The sequence below is a fragment of the Papaver somniferum genome, chromosome 7, assembly GCF_003573695.1.
Source record: "Papaver somniferum cultivar HN1 chromosome 7, ASM357369v1, whole genome shotgun sequence".
In the NCBI taxonomy this organism is placed as follows: domain Eukaryota; kingdom Viridiplantae; phylum Streptophyta; class Magnoliopsida; order Ranunculales; family Papaveraceae; genus Papaver; species Papaver somniferum.
Window position 1 is genome coordinate 71,845,733 of NC_039364.1, and position 17,553 is coordinate 71,863,285.

The 17,553-nt window shown below is 35.6% G+C and overlaps 2 protein-coding genes across 2 annotated transcripts; both read right to left on the reverse strand.

Annotated features, from left to right (window-relative positions):
* Positions 1-905: 905 nt before the first annotated feature.
* Positions 906-3,457, reverse strand: LOC113297591. Its single transcript, XM_026546116.1, has 3 exons — positions 3,267-3,457; positions 1,885-2,087; positions 906-1,473 (listed from the first exon to the last, which is right to left on the reverse strand). The coding sequence occupies exons 1-3, from the start codon at positions 3,360-3,362 to the stop codon at positions 1,233-1,235; spliced, it is 540 nt and encodes a 179-aa protein (XP_026401901.1). The 5' UTR covers positions 3,363-3,457; the 3' UTR covers positions 906-1,232.
* Positions 3,458-4,703: 1,246 nt separating this feature from the next.
* LOC113297592 (uncharacterized membrane protein At1g75140-like) lies at positions 4,704-7,303 on the reverse strand. The gene has a single exon (XM_026546118.1). It carries the CDS (start codon positions 7,052-7,054, stop codon positions 4,859-4,861), a length of 2,196 nt encoding a protein of 731 aa, XP_026401903.1. The 5' UTR covers positions 7,055-7,303; the 3' UTR covers positions 4,704-4,858.
* Positions 7,304-17,553: the final 10,250 nt, after the last annotated feature.

Below are 17,553 nucleotides of genomic sequence, written 5' to 3' on the forward strand. Positions count from 1 at the left end.
GCATAACTTAGGAGAATTGAGTTTAGGAAAGTAAAGGTTTGAATTCGCTTCGGTGTATCACATGTGTGAGTTCGCTGCTTGCAGTTCCTCCAAGTTTCTTGCAATTTTTCCGAGTTGAATTGTCTGAGTTGATTGAGACAAGATTACTTGTCCAAGATTGAGAAGCATTCCTATCACATCATCTTCAACAAGTTTATAAGCAACACTAGCAAACGCTTTGACCAGAATAGGAACACAGGCAAACACCCTTAAAGCACACACAATATGTGAACACATTTAGAAAGAAAAAGATATTAGTTAGACATAGACACTGAAAAACAAAACTTAGAATACAGGATTTTGAGAAAATGAACACAATACTGATCTAGTTTCAATTAGGCATGTTAAAATTAACAACAACGATTAAAAAATTAAATGGTAAAAAATGTGAAAGACGAAGACTTAGATGGACATTAGAAGATTAAATTCAAACAAATTTCAGAATAAATTTTAAAAACTACTCATGTGATCGTCGATTCACTGACTCTCTCACTCCTCCTCTTAATGAAGTCTGTCTGGCAACCAATAATCATATTCCCATTATGATATATTAGTTTAAATTTTTTATTTTTATAGTCATCATGCCCGTTATTAAAAAAAAAAATTTAAAAAAAAGTGTGTTTTTGGCCCAAAACGGTCACGGCAGCCCATGACCTGTTTTTCAAACCTTGCTTTTACCCATTCTTGAAAGTTGGTATCAGCAATGCTCAGGGCAGAAAGTCCTAACGTGAATATTATGATTGAAATTATTAACGTAATCACTGTTGTTACGCCTTCAAGACTTTGAGATATGTCAGTCACGATGGTCATGTAAGGAGAACATTCTGAAAACTGCAGGAACAGGTCTGATAAACCATTACATCCTCTTCAAAGAATCAAAAATAGATAGCAATGACATGTTATAAATAAATCACACGGATGTGTTGGAAGTTACGTTACATTTTCTTGACACACCGAAAAGAAGGAGAAAAACTACAAAAACTGAAGAAAAAAAAAAGAAAGAAAAACGCATTCTTCAACTAAGATTCCTTAAATTGGCCTTGTAAAAAAAACATATACAAACTAAGTTCAAATATTCGCAGATAATTGTGGCTATTTTTTTGATCATGGTTGTTGGCGCCTATAGTAAGTGTCTTCAGGGACAAAAACAGGTTGGTGTGCTACTTCAGGTGGGACTTCAGGTTGTACCATTGCTACACCTCCTTGATTAGTACGTCCAGTAAACCCCCATTGTGCTCCATTTTTTGTTGAGTATATTGTGAAATAATAAAGAATTCCAAGGCTAACACTAAGAAGGGACAAAATTGCACCTCCTGCGAAAACCCCAGACTTAACCACATAGCAGTAGCTGCCAAAGTACATGCTCTCTCCACCATGCTGGTCATTAAGTGCAGCCCCGTCAGGAAGAGGAGAAATGCTATAATGAACGTGAACCTGCACAATGACAGCATATTCTTCTATAAGCAAATCATACATTAATCTCTGCCCAAAAGGTAAAGAATATAGGCGATTAAAAAGGGATAGGAGAAGATAAGGATAACTGAGTTAACACAAAATCATTATACATTACTTTTCCATTTGAGGAAGAATTGTGCGTTCACTTCTGAACAAACTAAAATTCAGGTAACTAATCACTTAACATGTAAAAAGGTCTTCTGACATGACCTATCTACAACTTGTGGCAATCCCATACTAGTTATGCAACTACCATAGGACTGTATGAAAACCACCAAAAAATCATTACTAACTCAAAAGAAAAGAAGAAGAATAGAATTATGGCATTGGGCAAAAAGATAATCATTATGTATCGAGAAAGAAAACGGTCAGTAGGCAGAGATATATTACCAGGAAAAGACAAAGCAAACCAATGCCAGGGTCCAATTGGAATTTGAAGGATGAACATTCGTTTTGCAACAAACACAACCAGCTGAAACATTAATAGTTACTTGAGCTAATACAAGAGCCACTGATGCAGTCAATCCTAGAGCTAAAGCTGGACTTCTTGGGTATGTACACATCCCAGGAGCACTGAATTGAACCTCAGAAACCTGCAACGTTATGCACTAGTCATGCAATTAAATATGCTAAGAACAAATTGCTGTTTAAGGATCAAAATAGTAAGAAAACACCAGATAGGAGCATTTGATCAGCATGTTGTTTTGATTGCATAACCCGAAATCTGTAATTAAATCTCAACAAGTTCATTTTTTTAATGTGGGTGAGGAACACTTGTTATTCCAACTTTCATACTAATTCAATAGAATAGGCTCCTGACTGATGGAGCAGGGGAACCCGCGATTGAAGGCTTTGCTCACTCAAAGGCTCATTTAATAGACAGCGATAACAGTGGATTCACCACTTTAAAGATGAAGGCAAGTTCGAGAGCGGTCTCCAATATTATGGCCACCTCTTCAAGGACAACACCGATCCCCTCCTCGGTGGATGTAAGGTCCGCAAACACAAAATCCTTGCATCCTTCTTTGAAAATACACTCGGTTGACTTTCCAATGCAAAAGCTAGCTCTTTGTAGACCAAACCCTATTGGTCACACTAGCAAGATCATCATTGTGGAACAATGGAATACAATAACAGGACAAACTCTTGAAGACAGGTACAACTACTCCAGTGACGTTGACAGCCAAGAGAACTAGAGAAGATATAGCATAATCTTAATCCATTAAAAGATTTGCTCAGTTTCTATTAAATTGCTCCTCAACAAAATGTCTTTTTTATCTAATATTTTTACTACCCACAAACTCTTTTCATTGCCCAAAAGAATTAAATAAAAATTCAAGCATTGTTAGCCTCATTAAAGTATTGAAAGTCAAGAAGTATTGCATAATAGAAATTCTTGAATGCTCTAGAAGTATCCATGATATTGGCATACTGCATGTTGATACTATTAGCAAAATAACATCCATTCCTCTTCTAACCCTTTGCCCTAATCCCTGATCAGGCCCTGTTACCCAACAATATGAAACCGAACCAAGGGAATGATATCTCCTAAGCTGAACATAAAATTCCAATCTTAAACTAATTACCTAGTCGCAAGGGGCAAGTCGAAAATGAAAAAAAAAGAAATTTTTTTTTGGTGATAACTAGTAATTACACCCGTTAAACATGGTAATAAAAAGTACACTAAAAACATCAAAGATCCTACTAGAACAAAACCCATTAGTCGTGTTAATGGAGTATGAAATGAAAGCAATCAAGAGAGAGAGAGAGACCTTGATCCTCTTAGCTTCAGCAGCAAAACCCAAAGCAGCAGAAACAATCCCTAAGAAACCCACTGCAAGACAAACCAGTAAAACCCTTACCTCCATTTTCTCTTCACACAGTCAAAATCACCCACCCCTGGTTTTTGTTCGAGTCCAGTGAAAGGAAATGAGATGTAAAAGATAAAGTAAAAATAGATAAAGAAGTACATAATAATCAAAGATAAACACCAAAAGCAAACAACTTTAAACTGGGAAGCATACAAGGTCAAAATAGGAATTTCATTACAAAAGTAGCACCGTATCACGAAATCATACAGACAGACATTAGCGATATTGACAGACGATTGCTTTCCTCCTTTTTGTGCCACGCGTATTATTGGTAAATTTTCTCTTACAATTTCCTAGTACGTCGTAATGGTCAAAGAGAAGCCTTCCAGCATCAGTAATGGTAACCTCTAAAGAGCAAAGACGCATCAGTTTGACTTATCAAGAAAAAGAAAAAAAAAAAGCAAAGACGAGAAAGTTAGATTGTAAATGCTGGCTAGCTCTGGCTAACAGCAGCAAAATCTGTAGATTTTCTAACACAAGTCGAGTGATTCTTGTATAACAGAACCAAACCTACTAATTAAATGAAATTAGTTGCCACTAATATTGCTCCTTATAAAGTTGAATTGTCGATATGTATGCAAACTGTGCTGAGAAATTTCAAGCAAATTAATAACAGGCAGAACTGTATAATGAAACGATTGCTGGTTATGGCAACTACGCCTGTCAAAAAGAAGCTATTCTGCTCTTTGATGAAAGCTCCAGAAGGGTATCAGAGGATTGTACACATAATGCACTTGTAGAAGAAGAGAAAGAAGCCTTCAGCCTTGCTAGAAATGGGCGAAATTTGCTTCGATTCAGTGAACCGAGAATACGGGTTATCACAGTTGACTGATCTGTATGGACTGGGAAATTTGGAAGAGGTGCAGGATTTGATGAGAAGGAACCCAGTTGGACTAGATGTTTCTGTTCAGTGCTTGTCGGAGTAATCACAATTTAGCATTGGTGAAAAAGGCAGAAGAAAACTGTTAAAAAGCATAGTCGGTGCTTGACATGCTCAGTTGGCTATTACGTGTGTTGTAGACGGAGAGGAAAGAAATAAGCAGAATGGGTAAGTTCAGAAACTTACCGGTGTTGTTGGGTGTACGACAGAAAGAATATAAACATATTTACTTCTGATGATAGATCTCATTCAGAAATTAAAAATATTCATCCTACGTTAGATTTTCAAATGCAGAATAACGAGAATGAACGAAGTTTCAAGGTGTGAGCTAAAGAATTCTAAGAAACTTCATGTATATTATCTCCAAGAACTCGAATCATAACAATGGAATGATATCTGAAACTTAGAAGCTTGAAATACCCATATCCATGCGCGACAATTGAAACCAAATAATAGAGTGACACAAAATGATATTTCCTTGATTTTTGTTATTATGTAATCTCACGAAACTCAAAAGGTTTTACAATTATCAAAGAACAGGAAAGATCCAAAGGAACTAATGATCAGTTTATGAAGAACACTTGAGAAGACAAAGCTCATACAAGCAATTATTTTATTCTATATTATCCTCCACAACTTGACTATTTGAAAATAAAGGCTCTCTTCTTTTTGGAAACCCTGTACCTTCGAGCGTGGGGGGTCGGTATTTCAGTTCTGAAGCTGCTCTGAAATTGTGATCAGTTGAACTGGATCTAAAATTGGGATCAGCCAAACTAGTTTTGAAATTGGGCTCGGCGGAACTCGTTCTAAAGTTGGAATCCGCTGAGCTCGTTCTGAAATTGGGATCAGTAGAAGTTGTTCTGAAATTGGGATCAGGAGAACCCGTTCTGAAGTTGGGGTCTGCAGCAGTCGTTCTGAAACTGGGGTCTGCAGCAGTCGGCCTAAAAGGAAGAGCAGTTCCTGCCCCTGCACCACCAGGATATCGAGAAGGAGATGTGTATCTTCTAGTTGGACCTCTCAGAGGACCTCCTCGCAAGTCCCTTATATCTGTAGGTCTTGAAGAAGTATCTGCAAAAGGCCTTTCTACAGCACCAGATCCTAATGAAGTTCCTATGGTTGAGACTGACGTAGAGCTAAAAGGATCATCATTGCCCCATAAAGCAAGTGATTCTTTCTTCTTACCAAAGAATTGCCAAACCCCAAACAAGAACAAAAAGAACAATAAAACTGGGCTAGTCCAGAGCATTGTATTGAATTCCGCATTGAAAATTGGGAGGTTAGATTTGTACATACCCACATATCCACTTCCAAGTCCTAGAACAACAAGCTTTTCATGATCACTGGCTATCAATGGCACCAGTCTTCTGTTGTCCAAGCCTTCATTCAGACTTTGTGAATTCAGAAATGAGGATCTAATCTCACCAAGGCTGGAAAGAAAAAGCGGTCGAGGAACACCAAGCCTTACATAATGTTGGGAAGAAATGTTATACACGAAAACCTTCTCCAGGTTAACAACAAGCAAATATCCCTTAATTGCTTGAATAGCTAAAGGCCCATTGATCTCCACTTTCCTTTTTGACCTAACCCTACACTTGAAGTTCATCATATCACCTAACAGCACAACGTGAACCAAATCACCCTCTGACGTAAATCCATAACCTTTCGATCTCTCTGTTGGGTCAAAAACATAAGTCTTCGCAAGTGATCGGTTCATTCCTTCACACTCAGATTCCCTAACCATCATAGTCCTCAAATCCAATGACCCTGCACCACTTTCTGTCATGAACAAAAGCCTTTGTTTCATGAATGCAAGAGGCCGACTCTTTGATTTTGCAGAACCAAAAACAGTTCCATTCTCTCGAAGAACTCTAATTCGCCCACTCAGATCAGTAGACAAAATATATCTCATCCTTCCAACTTGATGAACTTCCAATATCGAAATTGCTGAACCCTCACCACCTTCATTCTCAATAGAAGCAAATTCTCGCAAATGTGCCATGGAAAGTGAATGCCAATCTTCTCCACTTGCAGAAGATTCCCAAACTCGATGAACTAAAACAACTCCATTCCCATGACCAGTAATCAAAACACTCTCATTTTTATGAACAGACATATAAGAAAGCATAGAAGTAATGGGTGACCCGGAATGTGTATGAAATTCAACCAAAACATCTCCATTCAACAAAAACACATAAATTGTTCCTCTCGCATCCCCAACTGCAACGTACTTACTAAACCCTTCGTAATCTTCAAATGGCAAAATATTAACACAAGTAGCTTCATAATCAAGTTTGACAGCCGACATAAACTGAAACTTTTCTGACCACGACGGATTATATTTGGTTACTGAAACACCACCATCACTTTGCCCTCTTCTATTAACTCTACCAATTTCATTACCACTGATAACACCTTGTTCACTATCATTATCAATCTTATCATTCAATACGTCATACTCTCTCTTCTTTTCTTTTTCAACAATAACAGGTCCAATTTTTACAACCTTGTGATTCTTCTTGTTATTGTTGCAATCAGGGATTGATATTTCTAATTTAGCTACAACTTCAGTAAGATTCTTAACTAAAGATTCAAGCTTTTGTATTTGAATTTCTTGCTGACCTAATAGTATTCCTAAATCCTTATTCTTATAACTAGTATCATCAGAATCTACAGAAATTTCAGCATTTTGTTCCTGTACTTGATTATCTAACAAAGGTGATTCTAAATTACTACCATTAACAATAAAAATAATCTGATAACTGAAGAGTATAATAAGCAATAAAAGCTTGCCTTTTTTGTAATTCACCATTGTATATTGAGAGATGCAAAATGAGATCTAAATTTGTGATGAAGAAGCCATTGATGGGTGCAATAACCGATGTTAGATCCTTGAAAGCAAAATTGAGTTTTGATTTCCTTGTGCGATCTTGAGAATTGAACTTGAAGAGAACCAAGTGAAAGTGAAACGAGAGATTTTTTTAGGGTTTATAGATTTTTAAGAAGATATATTTTGAATTCTTCCTTCGAATATAAGTGGAAGTTTTGTTTTTATTTTTGACAGTATGTTATAATTGTGGGGCTAGAAGATCGGCCGGCGGGCTAATATTTTCTCAGTGTAATTTTTTTTTTTAATAATAAAACGGAGAGAGTAACATAAGGTGGTCATCTGGGCTAAGACTAGCACCATGATGTCCCTCTACTATCTGATAGTTAATATTACAATTTCATTCAACAGTCGGGACATAGAGTAACCACAATATATCAAAAAACTGTTTTAAGTTTGGGACCTTTCCAATTTAAGTTTTGAAGTAATTTAGATTGAACGGAAAGCTTTGCTAAACTAGTAGTAGGAGAGTTTTGATGAGGAGATAGCTTGATTAGTTTGCCCAGAACAAAATCAATAGCTTCAAAATTTCCACCATGAGACAGAGTGAAGCTTCCTTGAAATCTTTCTTGAACTTCCATTTGGTATCCTTCCTTTATGGCCTGTAGAGTTGTTTCATCTTCTGCAACAAAGTCAATGTTCGATCTCTGCATTTCCATGCCCCATTCCAAGGCTAGATGTGCTCCTTTGTCTCCTCTGTTGAGTCCAACTGTAGAGTCCTTGAAGTTTCTTGCTCCCACACATTGGCCTGAGAAGGACAAAGCAATAAAAGCAAAGTTAGTAGATTGTTGAATATCACCATTAGGCATTAGTATCAACTTCTAAGATACTCATGCTAATAGTGATCCCAAACTTTTCCTTATGATGCCTTGTCAATCTAACAATTCTTGCTTGCTGGTCATTATTGGTATCCTAATAGTACATATTGTTCGGAATGTGCCCAGGATTGTGAATAATTCTATTGAAAGAGCATAAATGTTGAGTTATTTTCAGGGTTGTACTGTCAGCTGGAGGGGAAATTTTCCTGAAAACCAGATCACGTACATCTGGCTTTCCAGATGAACCAACAAATAGTTGCATAAGTAGCATTCCAGCTGGTATTATGATTATCATTATGAAACTAGCTATTTATCCACTTATGAAAGGAACCATAAGCACTGAAGAGTTGATGAGATTTTCCAAATAATTTTTCCCAAACTTTGGAAACAGTGGGGCAAGCTAATAGAACATGAGTGATATCTTCTTTAGCATTCTTGCAAAGATTGCAAATAGAATGAATATAGTTCAGGATGCTAGCAGACTTAGAATTGGTAGGAAGAATGCCATTAGCATCTTTCCAAATGAAAAGTTGGATGGTTGGAGAAGTATCAAGATTCCCAATCTTTCCTCAAGGAACAATGAGAACATCATTTGCATACTTATCAGTAATGTGCTTCATATAGAGATTTAACAGAGAAGACCCCTTTATGAGATAATCCCCAGCCGATGGTGTCTTCAGTATTGTTATTGTGCTGAATAAGGAGGATATGGTTTTGAACATCTTGAGTGAACCATAGAGCCAATAGATCTAGATCCCAATCTTCAGAGATATTGAAAATTTGGTTAGCAGTAGTGATGTTAGAGGGACAGTTAGAGGGTTTTGGAATGATATCAGTATGACCATCAATCCATATGTCCTCCCAGATAAGAATTTGGTGACCTTTTCCAATTTTCCAGATATAGTACTTTTGGATATTAGTTATGCCTTCAAGGATACCTTCCAAATCCAAGAATCAGTAGATTTTGGTTTGGTATCCATCCTTATGACCTCATGGTTTGGGTAGTGAGAAGTTTTCATAGTACAGCTCCAGAGGGATTGAGTTTCAGTGATTAAGCTCCAAGCTATTTTAGTGATCATAGCGTTACTGAAGAACGATCCATGTTCTTGAAGCCTAAACCTTCAAGATCTTTTGGTTTGTTAACAGCATCCCAGGACATGTAATAGAGACCTTTAGGTTTATCTGGTTCTTTGTTCTATAAAAAATCTTTCTGAATAACATTTATCTCTTTACAAGTGGCCTTAGGAAGCTTGAAGCAATTCATTTGATAGATACTGGAAGTAGAAATTGACATAGAACCAGATAAATTTTAATCATGGTGACTTTCCCAGTTATTGACATAGTAGCTTTCCATCCAACAAGCCTAAATTTTAATTTCTCAACACAAAGTTTGAAGGCTTGCACTTTTCTCAGTGTAATGAAATATGGATTTTGGATAACTAGACATGGGTGGTGGAACTATAAAAAGGAAATATTTTGAGACTTTATTTTGGGAAATCATTTTTTTTTATGATAAACAAACTTATATTAACATTATGAAAATTTTACAAGCTGATAATTATTTATGTTACAGATCTTATCCATCCAGTCTTGTTTGTGTTGAAGACTCATATTTATAGAGCTAATATGGATAGAACTTCCTCTAAGAAGTAACTTAGCTAACCTATCTACAAGACCATTACACTTCCTATTTACATAAACAAAAGAAGAACAAGCAAAATAGTGACTGATATGAAGAGTAGCAAGCAAAAATTGATGTGCTCTCCAGACAATAGCAAAAAATTTCTTTTTCATTGCTTTAATTACACCTTGATTGTCATTGTAGAAGATTATTGAGTTGTATCCAAGTTGTCTAGCCCATTCTGCTGCTGCCTTACAAGCTTTAGATTTTGCCTCATCTGCACTGGAGCACCATCCATTGCCTCCTACAAAATCACATACACCACCAGATGAATTTAGTTGAACAATACCATTGGAAAACTTTTTGGTAGTGGAATTGAAAGCTGCATCAAAGAAAATATGCATAGGTTCATCAGTAGAAACAGGAAGAGCAAATTATGTTGAATGACATTCACCTAGATGCCAACACTCACATTTAGAGGGGGTAACATTAGGAATAGATAAAAGTGGTTTGTGACATTGCAAAGATTGCATATCCTTAGGAATAGAACCAATAAGTGTAGGAGGATTGGCTTAACATGCTGAAATACTACTTGACAATGATATTTCCAGATGAGCCATAAAACATAAGAAATGTTATCTTTGTTCTATTTATCATTCAACCAAGTAACACATCATTCAACAAAAGACATGTTATGATCTTGATAGAAAAAATGGGTCAAATAAATTCCTCTCTAAACTGCTTTAGTGAAAATGCATCGAGTAAACAGATGATCGACAGTTTCAGTAGCCAAAGATTGACACAAAGAACAAGTAGTATCCATATGATTAAACCTTCCTACCGCTTTTTTAACAGGCAGACAACCTACTATAGATTTCCAAAGAAAATATTTAACCCTAGGTATGACCTTAATGTTCCAGATGTCGTACCAAGCCACTTTTGTAGCAGTTGGAGACCTATTAGCATGGTAGTTATAAGCGGATTTAACAGAGATCATGCTAGTTTAAACTGAGCGGTCGTAAGAGATTTCGCCTAATTAGGTTACTCTCCTCTCCGAATAGGCGGCTACACCAGTAACAACAACAAAAGAGGAAGTCTGTTGTTATGAAGGATTAGTTTGCTAAAAAGGCAAACTTCAAGTATTTATAGACAAGGAAGTTTGGACACCAAGGAATTTCCAAAACCGAAAATATTCTCAAGATATTCATTAAACCACAAATTCAGTTTCCATAATTCCTGGAAATGCTCTGTCCAAAAATAATGATCGAAATCTCTCGGAAAATCTAATTAGTAAATGCACATTACTAATTCTTATATTTCCCTACAAAATGAAATTAATAACCTTAATTAAAAGATTCTTAACTTAATTATGTTTCGATCATGGGATTCTCTTCCCTTAGATATTAAGGAATAACTTTGAACAATTAAAGAAATAAACATTCATAGCACGTGTTCAAAGTATGTCGATATCCTTACTTTGTAAGTTCTCTTTCACACTTACAACCTTGAAACCGATTTTCCACACTTCCAAACAAGTTTAGAATTGGTTCATCTGACTTTCAAGAACTATGTGATTGATCAAACAAACATTCAATCACAATCATGGGTTTAACGGTTCTACCAAAACAAGTTTCTGTTCTACCTTCCATGTGAGTATTGTGCATAGTCACACTAGCTTTCCAAAATTCGGTTGAATAGGTACTAGGATCGGTTCTCCACATATATATGGTATGTAACTTATATCTGTTGCACATGTCCATAGGATCGGTCCCCCTTTCTGCTATAAACCTTGCTGCACCCCATACAAGAATCGGTTCCCCTTTGTGATATACTGCACCTCTTACTAGGATCGGTTCCCCTTTCCCATATTTGGTCAGACATAAAATCACAAACCCGGTCATACCATCTCAGGTGATTACTTAAGATCGGTTTCACTAATAAAAGTCATACCAATACATAAGTCAGGACTTTGTGAATAGTCCTACCAAGAACACAAACAAGCTGTGAGCGGTTATACTCAATCACACATATTGGTTGTTCATAAGATATGCAATGAATAATAAAACCAATAACACCTGGCAATTTCCTTTTCGGTTCACAAACAAGTTTATGAACTTACTTCCTTAGAACACATGTAGAACATTGTTCCCTAGGATGAAATCCTCACCTCATACCCATACATAATCACAATAGCGCTCAAATGATTATGGCGATGTCTTATCTACAAAGTTTAATGGTTAAGCAATAAACTTCGTATTGTACTCCTTAATACTATGTCTATCTAGAGTTCAAATATGCTTCGCAGTTTTGTTTTCAATATGCACGACTTGAAAGATACGTTAGGGAATGAAACAGTTCAAGTCAAATATCACTAACCTTAAGTGGAAGGATGATTGTTGTCGTTGTAGCTCCTTGCTTCTTCACATCTTCAAGACTTTGCAATACTTGTAATTCTCATATCCTAATATTTTCAAGCTAACCTATACGAAGTTGACTCTAGTACATAATCAAGCGACTCTTAACATGAGTTTTGATTCACTAAAATATGATAACCAAACTTGACATACCAACGCTTGGTGGGTTCAACCGAGCCATGCTCTAACAAACTTCCCCTTTGTCAATTTTAGTGACAAAAATCTTACATCATATGGATAAAAAAATTACATGAATTCATTACACATACGCTTGATTCCTGAATTCAACAGCACAGTAAACTGCTTACATTCAATCCTTGAAAGTGCCGCTGTTGACATTATAATAACAAAGCAAATACTCCCCCTAAGGAATATATGTAGATATTCAATCCGCACGTCTTTGTTATACCAATTTATATGACATGTTACTCCACCTTAGTCTGTGCTTTCACTCTTTCGTTAGATAAACGTTCAAGCACCAATGTTCTTTTACTTAGCGATACCAATCAATATAAAATCAATGCCAGTATCACTTGTTTACTCCATATATTTCTCCCCCTTTATGTCACAAAATGACAAAGAAAACTAAAAAATAAAGGACATCACGAAAAGAATCTTACAAATCTCAAAATAGACTTGCAACATGTAGAGTTAGGCACGAGGGTTCCGCACATCATGTTCTGATAACTAATATCAAAACCGAAACTACAAGTAGTTTTATTTTGATATATTATCAAGGAAACAATTTTCCGAAACAATTTTCCAATTTAGTTTAGCAAAACAAAAATCAACTAAGCACCTTAGTCCCTTTGCTAAACCGATTGTATAAAAAATCGTTTAATTCGATAAGACCAAAATAAAGATAACTCTATTTTTCTCATCAGGTTCTAATTATCCATAAACTTAGACCTTTCAATTTTAAACAAGAAAACTACTAGGTTAGTTAACTAGAATTTCTTGTTAAGGCATTCGATTAGACTTGAATAACCGAAACCTCACTTCGATAAGTCTAACTAAGATCAGAATTAACTTAGTTTCTCTTGTCCGGAATCGAATTGGACTAAACAACTCATCCCGTACACCTTTTATTTCGTTAAGCCATAAGTAATGCATACAAACCAACATAAATCAACTTGCATAATTATTCACCTCAACCGGAAGCAATTGAAACAACATAGACATTAAAAGCACTGCAATTGCACCGAAGTTTTGTAAGCCTAAACAATTGATACCACACAATAAAGCAAGATAACAATAGTTTTCCTTAACCGGAACCAATTGAATCACACACATCCACACACACATCATGGAATAAACATCAATTGAACTGAAATTTTGTTAAGCGAAAGCAATAAATATATATAATATAAACTCAGGCTTTTCTTAAACAGGAAAACAATTAACTAACAAGATTGTTACCTCAAATTTCGCATCCACTTCTCCAATATGATTGCATCTTCGTCCAGGGAGAATTGATATCGAAATATCATCATGTTGTCATCCTTATGCAAAAACAAAAGAATAACAACAACCAACCTTTACCAGAGAAAGGTTGAAAATCGGTTTTAACAATTACAAGCAAAAGTTGAAAACCGTTGAAACACATATGCTTTTATGCTAAACCAAAACCGATTCAACATATTGTGACTTTTTCACATATTGTTTCTACTAGAACCCCTCATGATTCTTTGATAAAGCCTACCAACATGGGCTATAACTTAATCCTGCTAAATCAAAAAGTCACCCAAACCACAAGAGTTCACAATATTATGAGATCGAATATCAAGGTCATGAAAACCGAAATCAAACATCCCATAAACTGAATATCCAAATCAAGAATATAAACATTCATTCATATGAATTTTATTCTAGGAATCGGTCAAACCACAAAAACAAGAGCTACACATATATGATCAGTAGATATCAACATCATCAACTCAAAATTATTGTTTCTATCAAAAGCTCAAAAATAGATAAAGAAGGTATGAGTATAAAGGAAAATAAACTTCCCTAAGGATGTTAATTAGTCATATAATAATCGAGAGATCATGTGCTCAGTTTTTCATGTGCTTCCTCACCTTTAAAAAGATTGAGCACTAAGGTGAGCATGCACATTCCAATACAACTAGGTTGTGTTGAGTTGATCCTTGTCTTGCTCGTCACGAGTGACTAAGACCGAATCATCATTTTTGACCTCGTGCTTGGTTTGTTTTCTCTTGTTCAATCTCTTGTTTTTCTTATTTGACTTGTGATGAAGAGTGTCATTATCACAACATCCACTAGTACAAGAAAATTCAGACATCATGTCTCTATTTAGTCTTTCAAGAAAACTCTTGTAATTATTGTCACCAACAATTAACAGCTGAGAGTTATTCTTGTGGCTAACTTTTGGTCCCTTCTTGGCTATGGAGGACTTCGGGACCCATTTAGTGTTGGGTTTCGCATGAGCAACTTTCTCCTTCATACCATTAGGATTATTGTCCTTTTGAATATTTTGTGAAACACCCTTTCTCTAATTTGGAACATCAGATCTTGTTTTTGCATTTAAAAAGTCATCTCTCTTTCTATAATTGGGTCTTTTATGAAATGACCTTGTCAAGTGATATGTAAAATTTGAACTATCATTAGAATAATTATTTTTCCTAAACTTAGGACAATACCGATCTGAGTTCTTTGGGGAGCAATGTTAGCCAATTCGTTTGATAGAAAAGAAAGTGTGTCTTCTAACTTACAAATATTGCATCCCCATTCCGCATGTCCTTTATTACCACAATAACTACAATGCTTAGTAACATACGAAGTGTGAGTTTTAATGTTACCTTTTTGTGGATCCTATTGCATTGGAGCTCGACGATTTTTCTTCTTCCTCCTCTTATTCTTCTTATGTTTGTTCAACTTTGTTGCTTCCTTGACATTAGCAGAAGTGCTATCTTTGATTGTTGTACTTGAAGAGAATGATTAAACATGATTTTTAGGATTGTCTGGTTTTACTTCTTTACACGAAATACGAGCATTTTTTGCATCAGTAGAATCCTCTGGTTTAGAAGAATTTTTAGCTTTAACAAATTTTACGTCTTTGCTAATATTTGAAGCATCTATTCCCTTATAGCCCAATCCTCATGTATCACGATGATTTCTACTTGCTTCTAACATTGAGTTTAAATTGTTTGATCTAGCATTGAACTTTTTAAGGTCCAAATTTTCTTCTTCCAACATCTTGATTTTATCAAGAGCACTGGCTAGATCAGCCTCAAGGCATTTTTCTCGTGAGAGATATACACCTTCTTTCTCTTCAAAACTCTTTTGTTGAGAGTTAATCCTTGCATCAGATTCAACAAGTTTTTATTCCAACAACTGGATTTTTTCAAGAGCAGCATCACTCTCCATTTTTAACAGTTCTGCTTGAGAGAGACTAGCGTTTTCTTTTTCTTCAAGATCCTGAATTTGTTGAAAAGTATCTTCCCTCAATTTTTCGTAGTCTAGAGGATGCCTTTCACATTCAGTAGTCTTTAATTGTAAAGTAACCTGAAGTTCCTTTATTTTCTCATTAGGCACACTTAAGAGAATTTCGTTAGACAACAAGTGTTCACGAATCTCTTCCAACTTGGAGTTTGTAACCTATGATTCTGAAGGTGGTTTAACTACCTCTTGTGATACGTTAACTGAGTCTTTCAATAATTTTCGCTTTCGATTAATCGTACTTTGACTCATTTCTTATAGGTTGGATTGCACCAAACACGGATTGTTAAATCTTTTCGTGTTTGCCCGCTCTGATACCAATTGAAAAAGCGAGGGTAACCAAATATACCTCAAGCTAAAACTTTTCCAACCTATAAGTCCTTTCTCCGAAAGTGATCGTCTATGGACAAAGTCGAGACAATACAACTAATCGGTTCACACTTCGTGTGATCATCTATGGATACGAGATCGAGAAAATAAAACAACGAAGTATGTTACTTGATAAAAAGGTTCGGACTTAACCAAACACAATAGGATTCACTTATCAAGTAAATAGGAATTAACGTTTGTGTAATTTACTTTAATTATAGTAAAACAATTATAATGCGGAAATATAAAGTAAATGACACAACAAGATTTTGTTAACGAGGAAACCGCAAATGCAAAAAAACCCCGGGACCTTGTCCAGAATTGAATACTCTCAGGATTAAGCCGCTACACAAAATTACACCTAACTTCGTAAAGTTGAGACCAAACAACTAAACCTATAGTTCACCTAGTTCCGTCTGTATTCCCACGCCTCCAACTTATAAATAAATCACATACTTGGAACAATTCCTTTGGTTCGTATTCCAAACAGTAAAGGAACAACAAATATGTTTGGTATCAACTCTCTTCAACCAAGTGATATGAGTCGGACAAAGGCTCTTCCGTTTATCTTAAACCTTCGTCAGGTCCTTAGATCTATCTTATGTTCAATTACCGAAGTAATCATTTAAGATTAATCCAACAACACTCTTAATCCAAAGAATTGTGTTGATGACGATCTACTCAATTAATCAATCCAATCTACCACAAGGATAAACCGATTATTAATTGGATCATCTTTTACCGAAACAAGTATTGTGCACACCAAAGATTATAAACCCAAGTCAGATCTTCAATATCTTGTTTGTCTTCAAATCTTCTTAAATATTCAATAAAAACCTGCACACAATCACTTGAATCTCTTGTGATCAATCACGCACAGAACGGAGTCTGTTAACAATGGATTATCACAAGATCGTCTTTAGAACTAACAATAGTCTAAAGATCCCTGTCGAAACTTTGAACTAGTTTGAGTTAATCTTATATCAGGAGAGAAGATTCTCAAGCATAGACAAACTAGGTGAAATCAGATTTCAACCACCGTTAGTCAATCAAATCAATTGAAAACAAAAGATAAATCGCAATTGTCTAGTTTCCCACCAACGATACACGCTAGAGCTTCTCAATCCCAAAGAATACTTTAAACTGTACGGCCGTAAGAGATTTCTCCTAATTAGGTTACTCTCCTCTCCGAATAGGATGTTACACCAGTAACAACAACAAAAGAGGAAGTCTGTTATTACGAAGGATCAGTTTGCTAGAAAGGCAAACTTCAAGTATTTATAGACAAGGAAGTTTGGACACCAAGGAATTTCCAAAACCGAAAATATTCTCAAGATATTCATTAAATCACAAATTCGGTTTCCATGATTCCTGGAAATGCTTTGTCCAAAAATAATGATCGAAATCTCTCGGAAAATCTAATTAGTAAATTCAAACTACTAATTCTTATATTTCCCTACAAAATGAAATTAATAAACTTAATTAAAAAATTATTAACTTACTTATGTTTCGATCCTGGGATTCTCTTCCCTTAGCTATTAAGGAATAACTTTGAACAATTAAAGAAATAAATAGTCATAGCACGTGTTCAAAGTATGTCGACATCCTTACTTTGTAAGTTATCTTTCACACTTACAACCTTGAAACCGATTTGCCACACTTCCAAACAAGTTTAGAATTGGTTCATCTGACTTTTAAGAACTATGCGATTGACCAAACAAACATTCAATCACAATCATAGGT